The 13,523-nt window shown below is 37.8% G+C and overlaps 1 protein-coding gene across 5 annotated transcripts in view; it reads right to left on the bottom strand.

Moving 5' to 3' along the window:
* The window catches only part of LOC306641183 (uncharacterized protein), a 42,721-nt gene that overhangs the window by 17,533 nt on the left and 11,665 nt on the right, over nt 1-13,523 (bottom strand). For 4 of the 5 annotated variants that reach the window (XR_013758051.1, XR_013758052.1, XM_079106113.1 and 1 more), the window contains exons 4-9: nt 13,267-13,373; nt 11,749-11,886; nt 9,589-9,650; nt 8,567-8,640; nt 5,793-5,941; nt 3,158-3,233 (exon numbers count right to left, since the gene is read on the bottom strand). Coding sequence is in view for 3 of the 5 variants with exons in the window: in XM_079106113.1 (XP_078962239.1) it covers nt 3,158-3,233; nt 5,793-5,941; nt 8,567-8,640; nt 9,589-9,650; nt 11,749-11,886; nt 13,267-13,373 (606 nt within the window). In the remaining 2 variants the exon portion in view is untranslated. The remainder of the gene's footprint in view (nt 1-3,157; nt 3,234-5,792; nt 5,942-8,566; nt 8,641-9,588; nt 9,651-11,748; nt 11,887-13,266; nt 13,374-13,523) is intronic. The other variant, XM_079106112.1, reaches the window with a different exon arrangement.

Here is a 13,523-nt window from a genome sequence, read left to right as displayed (position 1 = left end):
TCTTCATATATAGTATACCACAAATGTAATTCTAAATTATACACATTTGTATGTTTTAGAGATAACTTTTTCTTCATATATGTATATGTTATTCTGTCCATAGTTTTATAACTTATTTTTCCCTCAATAATATTCATAGATGTAAAGATACCATATCTGTCCACTCAAAGAAAAGAATGAAATTAGATCTTTCATCCCACACAAAATTCAATTCAAAGTGGATGGAAGACCTAGGAATTAAGAGAGGAACTTTGCAATTGCTGGGACTATATATAAGTTCCACATTCCAGCATACTGGTGAAGACTCTGATTTCCTCATAAAGACTAATAAATCTCAAGACGTAAAACAAAAGAATTATTAAATCCAACTCAGATCTCTCCCCAAACTCTGCAGGAGCTCAGTATAGGAGGGAATCACTGGCATGCTATCCCCAATCATGGTGACTGGAAAATCCATGGAGGGATGTCCTAGTCAGGGTAGAGGTTTCTGTGACATCCACAGCCCACAGACATTGCAAAGCCAGGCGTTCCACAGAAGCAGAAATCCAGCAAGCAATTTTACCAACTCTACACAAGTCCCAGCAAAAGCGACTTGGCTCCAAAATATTACCACCAGATGCAACAGGAGCTCAAACACAGACAGACAAATGGGTGCTCTGCCCCAGACTCAAGGGTGGTACCCCTGTGTTCTGCATCAACCAGGTTGGAGCCTGCTGTGCCACAGATCACACACAAAAAGCCTTCAAACACAAGTCCCACACTTGAGTACAGCCACAACGGCCTGTGCTATTTGAAAGACGACCCTGTGCAGAGGAGTGGGTGCTCAGCATTCCACACCATCAGTGGAGACATGAACCTGCATCCTGCACTCCTGCTTCCAAGAGAAGCAGCCAGATGATGCAGCATAACACACTCCAAGCACCCAGGCTCAGGTCCCTGGGCTGAACAACAACAAAGAGCTGGTGAGAAAAACATAGGGACCTGGAAAATAGTGCATGTGCCCCACCAGCACAAGGAGGATACAAAGTTCTAAGTCCCAGAGCTGCCAGTTAACTCAACTCTCATTCAGACTCACAGAAGACAGCTCCTGAGGATAACACCAAGCAGTCAGCAGAGAACCGGGGGCATACGTAGTGCCAGTGAAAACCACAGTGGCTTATAAAGTTGAACCCCATGTGTGTTAGCTACCTCCCAGTGAACCCTAATAGAAACCCACTGACCTGTGACCTGATTGCAGCAGATCCTTATGTACCCACCATGAGACACCCAGCACCACAGCAAAGAGGCTGATATGCCTCTAACTTAGACTACCACAACCCCCACACACATCAAAATAGGCATGGGGAGCCCATTCTGGATGTGACAGCACTGGACTCACAGGACTCACACAGCTCTTCTTCAGGAGAGCTCACACAAATACACTCCCTTACAGAAAAAATCAAACAGGCTGTGAAGTCCCAGAAAATCAGGCACCATCCCTGTAACTGAGCAGAAACACAGTAGGTATGCAGATACACCAAGGACAAGAGAGAGGGCCTCCTAGACTGTTACCTCTCCTTGAAATAACTCTGTTTTACTAGCTCAGGTCTATTACACTTTCTCCTCACTCCCTCTTTTTCTTCTTGAGTTAGCTGCTACTGCCTCACATCCACCCTTCCCATCTTTTCCTTTTTTATACCTTGATTTCTATTACACTTTTCCATCTTTTCTCTTTCTCTGCTTTCTTTTCCAAATTATTTCCTGTCCTTTTCAGCACCTGTATTACAAAAGTAATTTTACTATCTTTAATAACATATTTATTGACTTATTGCAGACTACTACTACAACTTTAGACCTGGATGAAAGGAAGCATGGAAGCATTTTCTACATGTTCCCCCCAAAGTTCTGCTGGTACATTGTGCTGATCTGATGTGACTGTAGTAATAAGAGTTTAATGTCTGATCACAAAGTGTGATACTGGGAACAGCTAAGTACACACATGGTACAGGAGAACAATACCTGGCTATTTGCCCTGTCCGGGGCACTTAAGAGGAAGGAGCTCACTAAATCATCCCTTGCATAAAAGTAAAAGAGAGAATCATCCCAGAATATGGAGAGACACGCAGACCAGAGGAAAAGGGGAGCAAGCTTCCCTAACAGTCCAGAAATTTCAACGACTGACCTTGCTGACAACAATGAGAAGGAAATGCTGGAGAAGGAATTTTAAAATTTATATTTAAAATGATCAATGAACTATGAAAGAAGAAGTAAGAAATGAACTATAGAGAAAAATATGGAATGAGAAATATTTCAATCAGTAGAGAGTCAGTCTAAGAAAGAAACAGAGTATTCCTAGAAAAGGAAGATAAGTTCACACAGAAAACACATTCTCAAGCCCTGAAGGTAAAATTTATTATGTGCAAAGTAATGTGTTCAACATGGAATAGACATTAAGATACCATGCACACAACACAATAGTAATCTGGGAAAACATTAAGAGAACACATCTAAGAATGCCTGGTGTAGACGAAGGCACCCAAGCACATGAACACTAAGGGAACACTAAGGGAGTGAACAAGGTTTTTAATAAAATAGCAGAAAATTGCCTAAACCTTAGGGACACAATGCTCTCCAAAATACATCAAAATGAAAACGTCTAATGTACACAATGAGGATGGAAGTTTGAAAACCTGGAAGGCAACAGGAGGTTGCCTTTTGAGGTAAGCCAATTAGAATTTCAACTAATTTCTTAGTGCTGACATTAAAAGACAGGAGGGCTTCGACACATCTCTCTACTGTCCTCAAAAAAATCAGGTGAAAACCAAGCTTATTGTATCCACCCAATCCTACATAACTCAGTATGAGATAAAAAACCTTCCATGATGAACAGAAAGTCAAATAATTCAATATGCGATATCCCTGGAAAAGAGTTCCCATTGGGAATTCAATCTTATTTAGAAAACGCCACCACCACTTCCCAAATGCATGTACACTCAATCTGAGTATATTAAAATGTCGAATGCATACATATACATATTAAAACTCATCTCCTCAATACTTTTCATGAAATATATACTGAAATTTCAAAATATGTATTCATGTAAATACAGACTTCCAAATATTTGAAGAGGAACAGAGAAAATATCTGAGAATTCATTTTCTCTGTTGCCATACTCACCTCTTTTTCATAGAAAATTTGATTGCGCAGAATCTCTTCGACAATGTCCCTCTCATTGTCCATATCCATTTTTGCCCTGTGAAGTGACAGAATTTAAGTTGGTAATTGCAAAACTTCCCTTCAGTATCACCAGTAGAAAGTAAGCACTTCAAAGTGTTTTTCAAAATTAGGATATTCTGCCAGACATGGTGGCAACACACCTGTTATCCAAGTAACTTGGGAGGCTGAGGCAGGAGAATTGCAAGTTCCAGACCAGACTCAGCACTTCTGTGAGGCCCTAAGGAATGTAGTGAGACCAAACTAAGAAGTGCTGGGGATGTGGCTTAGTGGGTACTGGATCCAATCCCCAAAACAAAAATCATGACACCAACTCATACTGATAGGCAAGTCAACAAGGCTCACTTCTGACTTCTCAACTAAACCCCTAAAATGAAGGAGGGCCTGGAATGAGATATTTCAAAATCTAAAAGAAAACAATTCCCAGCCAAGATTCCTATGCCCAACAAATCTCTTCTTCATAATGTCACAACCTAAGTCTCAGCTGACACAAAAAGTCAATATAATCCCGCACATCCTATTGGATCTTAATGAAATTAACTTAGAATTCAACAACCAAGAAAAATAATTAAAACCATATGAACATAAGGATTTTGAACAATACTCTTTGAAGTAAAGAATGGATCAAAGGAGAAAGATATATTCTGAAGAAATAAGAGAAAACATAAAACAAATCAGTATTTCCAGAGTGTTCTTATTTTTTTCATTTATTTATTTTCTTTGGTGCTGGGGGATTTGAACCCAGGGCCTCATGCTTGCCAGGCAAGCATTTGACCTAACTGAGCCACATCTCCAACCCCAATCACTACATCTCAGAAAGTATAAAAACAATTAGTACAAAGTATTTACCACTGAGTACCTACATTTTTAAAAGTAAGTCCAAATATGTAAATTCATACACTACACCTCAACACCTTAGGAAAGGAAAAACTAACTGCAAAACCAGTGGAAGACAGGGGTCAAAAATGACTGGAGCAAAAATTAATGAAATTGGAAAAAATATGAAGAAATGAAAAAACAGGGAGTTGGACACTTGAAATGATAAAGAGGATTGGTAAACACATAGCCAAACTAACCAAAGGAAGAGAGAGAAGTATGAATCCACAACACCAGAGATGAGAAAGGGAATACTAGCACAGATGCTTTTGAAATCCAGAGGATCATTAGAAACTATTGTGGAAATGTTGACTAACAAACTGGAAAATCTAGAACACATTGACGAATTTCTAGACACATATGACCTGCCCATGTTGAGCCACGAAGAGGTAGAAAACCTCAACAGACCAATATTGACTAATGAGCTTGAAACCACATTTAAATGCCTAACAGCTAAGAAATGACAGGACCAGTGGATTTTCAGATGAATTCTACCAGATCTTTGAAAGAGTAATAGCATCACTCTTTCTCAAATTATTCCATGGAAATTCAAAGGAAGGCTACACTCCCAGATACACTGCATGAACACATAATCTGATACCACAACCTGACAAAGACACACCAACGAGAGACAACTACACATCAAAATCCCTGATAAAGAAGATAGATGTAAAAATTCATATTTTCAATGCAAAATGCATTCAAAAGCACAGTAAGAAGATAATACACCATGTTCAAGTGAGCTTCCTCCCAGAGATGCAAGGATGGTTTGACCTAAGGAAAATCAATAAAAGTGATTCATCACTTAAACAGAATTAAGAACAGGAATCATATGACCATCTCAATAGAGGATAGGGGTCAAGAAACTACTGTCTGTGGGCCAAATGCAGCACACTGCCTATATAGGTAAAAATTTGTGGTTGGGGAGAGGGTTTTGTTGTGCTTGTGATCCAACTAGGGGCAATCTGTATGCTGTCCAAGCACTCTGCTGCTGAGGAATGGCCTAGCCTCTAAACATGCAGGTTGGGAGGAATGTAGCCACACCCATAGGACCCAATTATCCACAGAGCAGAAAATAGCAACTACCTGAGATTTTGCCAAAGAAGGTTTTCCAATTTCTGATTTACACTATGACACACCCTTTATGAAATGTTGATAGTTTCCCCCCAACATGTTTATATAAATATCCTTAGCATTTATATTATCCTTCATGGACATATGGTATATCATTATGCAGTCACCCTTTGTAGTATATAATACATAATAATCTCCCTTATCATATGCATGCATATAATGATTTGAAGTCACATTTATCTGACCTGGAAGGCTTCAGTTCTAGAAATGAAGCTTCTAAAAGAAAAAACGATATACTTGAGATTTTGATACATGCTCCAAAATCACCCTTCAAACAGGTTTTTCAAATTCCACTTACCAATAGTGGGTAAGAACATCATTTTCCTCACATTTGCCAACATGCGAGACAACTACATGAATGACATACTTATTAATGTAGTTGAACTATGTGTTAGTATAATTAAAGCACTGGTACCTCCCTGTTTGGATACCTTGTTCTGAGACTCATGCAAGGATGAATAGCCCTAATGAAGGTGTAACATTTCACAATCATAAATATAGCCCAATTTAGAATTCATTTTAAAAATTAGTAACTATTATCTACTAGGAAATATTTCCATCGTCTTACTGATCATGATGTTCCTTCTCAAGAGCCAACTGCTGTTTATTGGGTTTTTGAAGTTCATCATGACTAGAGGCAGAAGCAGCAGCACTACCTTCCCACATTGCTGGGGTTTCAATTTTCTCTATTTCAGGTCCCCGGCAATGTTGTTCATCCTTTTAGGAAAGATTGATAGTGAGAGAGATGATACTTTTCAACAAAAGGCACATTTTTGTTTTCCTTGAGATTATAATCTGGCTTTGATGAATTGCCATGTCTTCGTTATGCAGAAGGAAAATAGGTGCTTACTTTAATTTTCTAAATACCCTCCAATTAAATATTTATAGATTCTGCTTCATTTCTCTTTGAGTGAAAGAAACCATGTTCCAAAAGGTAAAAAAGGACATTGTTCATACTATGCTTTAATTTCATCCTTTCTTGGCCACCTAGTGTTTTTAATCCCCAAGTGACTGGCAGGAGGAAAAAGAGAGAGACTGTTGTCCTCTTCTGTCTTTATTACCTGATCTCACATTCAACAGGCAGATTAGAGAACAGACTTCATGGGGCTTCAGGAGCTACAGGCAGCTTTCCCGTTTCCGCACTAAGCTACTCTTTCCACCGCTGCCTTTAACACTTTTCTCATATGGAGTCTGGGGTTTTAAAAATGGGAATGGTTGTCACTGAAGTTAAGGCCAAAGTTACCACAGAATGAGGGACAGAGTGAAACTGCGGAGTTGCGAATATACAACACTGGAAAATGAACTTGTTTTCTGATTTCACAATCAATAACCATCAGTTAAGTTGCACAGCCTGAGGAAGTGGAAATATTTACCGCTCTAGCCTGATATTCTGCTTAGAATATGGGAACACTCTTCAAGGAAGTGTAAAGGATCCCATCCACACACCTAGTCTTGTGACCTAGCATTTTATGGGAAAAAAACCTAAGGCAATGGTTCCATCAATTCCATTATGCTGGATCATAAATTTCATCAAATCAGTCAGATGAATTTTATCCCATCAGATACATTACATGTGTAATTTAGTTAAAGTAATTGAATGTATTGGAGAACAATAGGAAGCCTCATCTAGTTGTCTCTTACATAATATCTCTGAATGGTTGTTCTTTGTTTTTGTGTTTCAATCTATAAAACTCAGTGTACCTTAAACCTTGTCTTCTAACTTGGGAGTCAGGTACCAAATGTTTGGCTGGGGGTGTGTGCTCCTAATGTGATGAAACCACACATGTCTAAACTTACCCATCTTTTGATAACACCACCATGTAAACAGCTGATTCAAAAAATGCAGGAGGGGCTGGGGAGATAGCTCAGTTGATAGAGTGCCCTGGGTTCGATCCCCAGCACAACCACCAAAAAAAAAAAAAAAAAAAAAAATTTGCAGGACACTGTTTTTTTGTTTTTTTTTTTTTTTTAAATGTGCGGAGGGATACACAGTTGTTTCTAAATATTTACAGTCATGTTGGAACTATGCTTTCAAAATTTTGACAATGAAAAAATCTGTAACTTTGAAAGCACAACAAATGTATACAATGTGAGTTGCAATGCTCAAATGGAAATACAATTTTGTATTACATGATGTAACAAAATCATGTAAACAGATGAATCAAAAAAAAAAAAAAAGAAAAACAAATAACAAAACTCATGAGACTGGTGATTTTTGAAAAATGTGACAGCATGATCATTTGTTTCCCTGACTCCCACCAAAGTCCAATACCCACTGATCCCAGGGTCTTCAGGACCTACCAATTTCATCACCAGTATGCCACTCCCTCGCTATTCTCCCAACCCTCCAAGTCCCCCAACCAAGCCCACTGCTCTGCCTACTAGACCCTTAGCTTCACTATCAGCCCACAACTCTGCATGTCAAGCTGTCACTTGGCCAAGAGAACCACCTGGTGTGGCACAAAGGTTCAGCATCAACCCGTAGGACCCAGCACCTGGCCCTGATCCACCTGGCCCAGGAAAGCTGGGTCTGGTGGACATGGTCAGCCAGGTCCCCCGACTTGACAAATAGCTTAGCCACCTTCCCCCAATCCACCTTGCCCCGCATGCTACTTTACTACCAACCCCAGCACCTTCACACCTGGCCCACAGAACCCCCACTAGCTTTTAAATATCTAAAGTCATCCTGGAACTATGCTTTCAATATTTTGACAAAAAATTTAAAAAAACTTATAACCTTGAAAGCACAACAAACATTCAGAATATTAGCTCGCATGCTCAAGCTGAATTACATTTTTGTATCCCTACTCACTCTTGTCTCACTTTCTCACTCTCTTCCCAATATTCTCTTGATTGTTCACTTGAATGAAAAGTGTTTTTCTCTAAATCAACACAGCAAGATACTTTGAGCAAGTAACAACTCTTTAACAACCACCTCTCCTGCATTAGTTTCCCTGTTCACAGTCCACTTGGACAAATGACAGAAAGTCTTCAGATGATTAAGGAGCAAAGATTATGAGATTATGAGAATATTTCCCACAACCTGAGACTCAAATTCCCAGGGGCCCTCTGCAGTTGGTAACAATGTTACACAAATGGAAGTCCATCCAATATACAGAGAAATTAATGCCTCCATTCCAAGGATGGACTTTGGCTACAAGTTATTTAGGTTTTAAGAATAGTTTAAATTGACAACCAGCTAAACGTATTTTAATATTAAATATCAAAATATGATGTTTTGATTCTAAAGGGCAACGCTCAAACAGTAATTTCCCTTGGCCTTATATTCATTATGAAAACAAAGAGAACATGATTAAAGCAGAATGATCATTGAAAATATACCTTTAGTTCATTAACTTCACAGACATGAAGTCTTGTCTGCTCTTCCTCTGATGTCATTCCTGCAAGTATTTCTGCTGACGAATCCATATACATTTAGTTTAAATAAGCAACGTAGAATACTTATAAACTGAATCTTTATAAAACTTTAAAAACAAAAACAATTTCAAGACAAATGTCTACTTTTATTTTCTCAAACAATGTAACTTTAACCATCACCTACATTTTTGATGCTTGAGATACACAAAGAAGTATTTAATTTTTAAAAGACACCTACTGATGCTAAAGTCACTGTATATTACAGCAAGGCCTAGATGCCATAACATCAGAAACAGCTAAAGTTGAATTCAACAGGATATGTATATTAGGTTCCTAATTTAAACATCCTTGAAAATACACTAAACAAAGTTTGATTCTATTCTGAAGAGAATAATCCCTAAGATTCATAGAATACTTCATCCTGTTGTGATGACACAAATCACTTGGCCTGTGGCACAAATGGCGTCATACTATCTATTCACTGATTTTAATAATACATATACTATGAAAACTAAAAGAAACACTTGATATTCCATGGACTATAACTGGCTAAAATGAAACTAATGAGAAAACACAACTCAAAACTCTTTCTTATTGATCTGAAAACATACAGGATTTCAGAACTAGAATTAAAATTTGGATATTTACTATAGAAAATATTCTTTCATCTTACAAATTGTAAACCTTATATTCTTAGATCATACTGAATTAAAAACCATTGAAAAAAAATCACTGGTTCATATTTACAAGAATATAATCCATTTTTTGATATTTTAGTTTGCTCTTTTGTGGTTTAAATATTGCTACACTTCCATTTTTATCTAGATCAGTAGAACCAAGAGTAACTCACGGGGTAGGATTGTGGCTAAGGGGCACAGTGCTTCCCTCACACATGTGAGGTACTGGGTTCATAATCCTCATCTCCACATACACACAAACATACATACATAAAAGTTATTAAGAGTAATTCCTGATCAGAGTCTTACCTGGGTATTTATTTTGAAACATTTCACATTGCTTTGCTTCATATGCAACAGTTATTTCTTTACTGACATGTGAAAAAAGGAATAAATAAAATTACTATTTTAATACTGATCTGGAAAACATTTAGCAAATATATCAAATAAGACCAGATCACATAGTCAGCTCTATTAACAGAACTTTAGCACTCACACTTCAAGTTTGTAAAATCAACAAATATTTTTGAAGATAGTAATGAAAGGACAAAAAGGGAAAGTGAGGCAGACATGAATCAAAGACCTCACGGTTTGGCACATGATACTGGCACTTTCAATGAGGTCATGCTATCCCTGACTTCCCGGGCCAGAAGGTACCCTGAACTTTGAAGAAGTTCCAGCTTCTAAGCACCAGCCTATTGTTGTTCAACAAGTCATTTCCCTAAGTTTTCTTTTAACAATATGCATTTTACTGCTTCAGTTCACTGGGCTGGAGATTTAATGGGATGTTATAAAACCATGCTCAGAGAAAGAGGAAAGCAATGTAATAATTTGTTCCCTATTCTGAAGTATTCAGGAATTGCAAACACCAATCAAGCTGTGTTTTCCCTCATTTTCCAATATTGAAGTACTCAGAAAAGATCAAGTCCTAACTTGGGTCATTAGCTAGTATTTGAATCTATAATTTCAGAGAAGTCAGCCAAGTAATGGTTGGTTAAACCAATTTATAAATATATCATCCCATTAAATTAAATACTATAACTGTCACCTATGATTGAACCAATCAGTCTCATCCAGGCAGAAAAATAATGAAAGCTGGAAGACATGACTTGGACTATTCCTACTCTTTCCCGACCTATCGAAACTCTTAACCAGGAGCTCTTTGTCAGAATAATGCTTAATCTTCGCATTTATCTCCAGTGACCAGGAATGCAAAACCCTGCTTTATATGGAAAGAGTACTGAAACAGGATGAAGTTTAGCTCTCTTAAATCCAAGTTTTCTTCAATTTCATAAAATTGTACTCCATGTCCTCCTAAGGCTAATTTTAAAATATCTATAAAAATTTGAGGGATATACACTATTGGGAGAGTTTCATTACTACAGGAAAATGATCACTTGAGGGACAATGGAATGATGGAACCCACCCAAGGGAAAGAGGATATTGCTCCTCCCATGACTTAAGAAAAAGTTCTTTACACATGGAAAGGCTCATTGGGTACAGATCTGGGACCACAGAAGAATCAGAAGTGATCACCTCCTGAAACATTTCTGGAACCTATCCGAAGGTTTAGAGTGATGCCTTATAGCCTAACTCACCATGAAAGTCCCAAACAATATGTCAGCTCCACGAAACTCTGACACTAAGTGGAAAGGTCAGGTTCCTCACTATATGTGGCTAAAATAAGAGGTCCAGATGCCAATGCCTGTGATTCCACTTTGGGAATGATGAGTAAGCACAAATGAACATGAATTCATAAAGTGTCTACCTTACAAGTCTGTGCATGCATTACCATGAACAGTGAGGGGGTCTGGATCAGTTAGTGCAACCTGGCAGTAGACGTTATTTATTAGCTAAATGCAAGAGGAAATTTCAAGAGCATCATTGTAACAGTAGTATCAAAGGAGTGATAATGATGTCCTTTTCTTCTACTCTACCTGTGAAAGAAAGAGTGTTCTTTTCCTTGACTAAAGAACAGCCTTAGTTTCTTGAAAAAATTAGGGGGTATGGTTGAAGGTACTAGCTCTTAACAGGAAATTAATTTCCTCTTCATAGGAAATTCACAAGATTATTTGCTAAATTTAACTAATTTAACATCAAACAGGTGACACTCTTGGAACCCCATGCACAGGGATTCTGGATGATACTGATATTCATAACTATAAGCTGTTCAATGTCCTTAGGTAGGGCTTGGGTGTTCTGCACAGAAGAAGAGGAGAACCTGCCTAACATGCCCGAGTCCCTAGTGTCAAACCCCAACTCTTGGATGGAACAAAGTTCTGAAAGAAAACCACAACCTTTGCAACATCTGACTTCTCTAACTTTGTTTAGTGATCTTGGTTTCATGGCTGCTTTGCCAAATTACCAGAACTACCAGAATTCAGCTGAAACCTGATATAGAAGGTGCAATTCTTGTAATGACTTCGATCCTCCTTTCAATATAAAGTAGCATTTCATGTAAACACTTACAGGTTATCACTGCAATTGACTGCATAGGACAATGCGGTCCTACCAGAGTGATCTTTCAAACATACGTCAACACCTTTTTGCAGCAGCAGCCTGATTGTTCCTTTGCTTTTGTGTCCTGCTGCAAGCATCAATGATGTTCTGAAAGAGCAGAGAAAGAACTTCACCTCAGGAACCCTAATGAAGTTATTCCAACAGCTCACCTGATCTATACTACCAGTTTCATATCTTGCCTGTCCCTGTAACATTAACCATTTGCACATGCAAACAAACCTCTAGAGCACTTCAGGGTTCATGTATGTACAAGAACTTCAGGGATAAAAGGAGGAGACAGGAAGTGTCTTGACCCACTCGGGTCACACAGTGTAGAATTTACTAATTTAATGCCCTTTGGTGCACTAGGCTGAAGTCATTTATTTGAATTAGGGATGAACTGAAGTGAATGAGTCTCTACTATTTGCCTAAAATAGAGTCTTGTGCTGTAATTCATAAACAGCTGAAAATCTAAGAAATAAAACAGCTTTCAGGATTAAAATTGGAATAGTAATGATAGTAGTAATACACTGATAATGTTTATAAGGATAATCAGAATATGCTTATTAAAAATATAGTATTACAATATTCATGTGAAAATAGTCTTCATAATGCTGGTCATAGGTGTTTCACGTATGATGTTGATAAAAATATTGTAAGCTACAAACAAATGTGCTGTTGTATAAAACTTACAACCACTTCATCCTTTTCACAACAGGAAACGTGTTTGTTGAAAGGTACTATTACCAAGGTAGTACAATTCTCATGTAAAAACAAACCCAGTCTTGTGTAAATTGAATAGTCCACCATAACTTTTCCCTTTGTCAAAAAAGTATGACTTTTCTTGAGGGAAGCAAAAGATTAACCAGTTCAGGCTGCTTTTCTTAAATCTCACCATTCCAATTAAGAAGAACATCAAAATTTGTTAAGACTCAAAAAAGAAAAACAGGAACACCAACAAATAACAGCAATCAAGTGTCCTATATAGATACCCGAGTATCAATCTTTTTCATGAAAAGCAATTTAATTCAAACAGCATCCAAAAGACAAAATGATTTGGAACACTGCTTTCAACTTCAGAATTCTAAAGGCAAGTATTAAAGAAGCAGATGTTTAAAAATCAGATGACAAGGATGGGAAATTCGATACTCAAATGCCAATGAATAGGACCAATTTTCAAAGCTAATCAAAATACTATGAAATTCCATTAACTAATTAGAAAAGCACAGTTGCAACAAAATCTGATGATAAATAACAAAACATCACTCTTCACTGCAATGGTAAAAGAACAATGTTGTGTACTGCTGTTGTGCTGCCCACCCTTAATAACTGATGACTGATGGTTTATGCTGAAAGTGCTTATGATGTCCCAAACATTGTAAGAGAATCCACTTCTTCCCATTAACCGAACATTTCTGACTCATGTATTCTTACCATTTTACACCACACTAAGGTCAAAAGGAACAGAGGAAAAGTAAAAGGCTGTACCGTCCATGATGATCTGTCGCGTGGATGCTTGCTCCCATGTCCACTAGGAATTCTGCCATTTGCTGATTGTTTTCATTCAACGCAAGTAATAGTGGAGTGAGGCTGTCCTGTAAGAAAACACAGGACACTTCAGATTCACACAGGTATATACTGTAACAACTGCACTGGAAATCGTATAAAGGACCATATGAAAATGAATTTATAATAAAGAAAGAAAACACACAGTAGCTCTTCGTCCTTAGATCACTGCTGCTCCT

Source organism: Sciurus vulgaris (assembly GCF_902686455.1).
Source record: "Sciurus vulgaris genome assembly, chromosome: 12".
NCBI lineage: Eukaryota > Metazoa > Chordata > Mammalia > Rodentia > Sciuridae > Sciurus > Sciurus vulgaris.
Note: the sequence above shows the minus strand (reverse complement) of the source record. Positions and strands in the feature narration are given on the sequence as shown.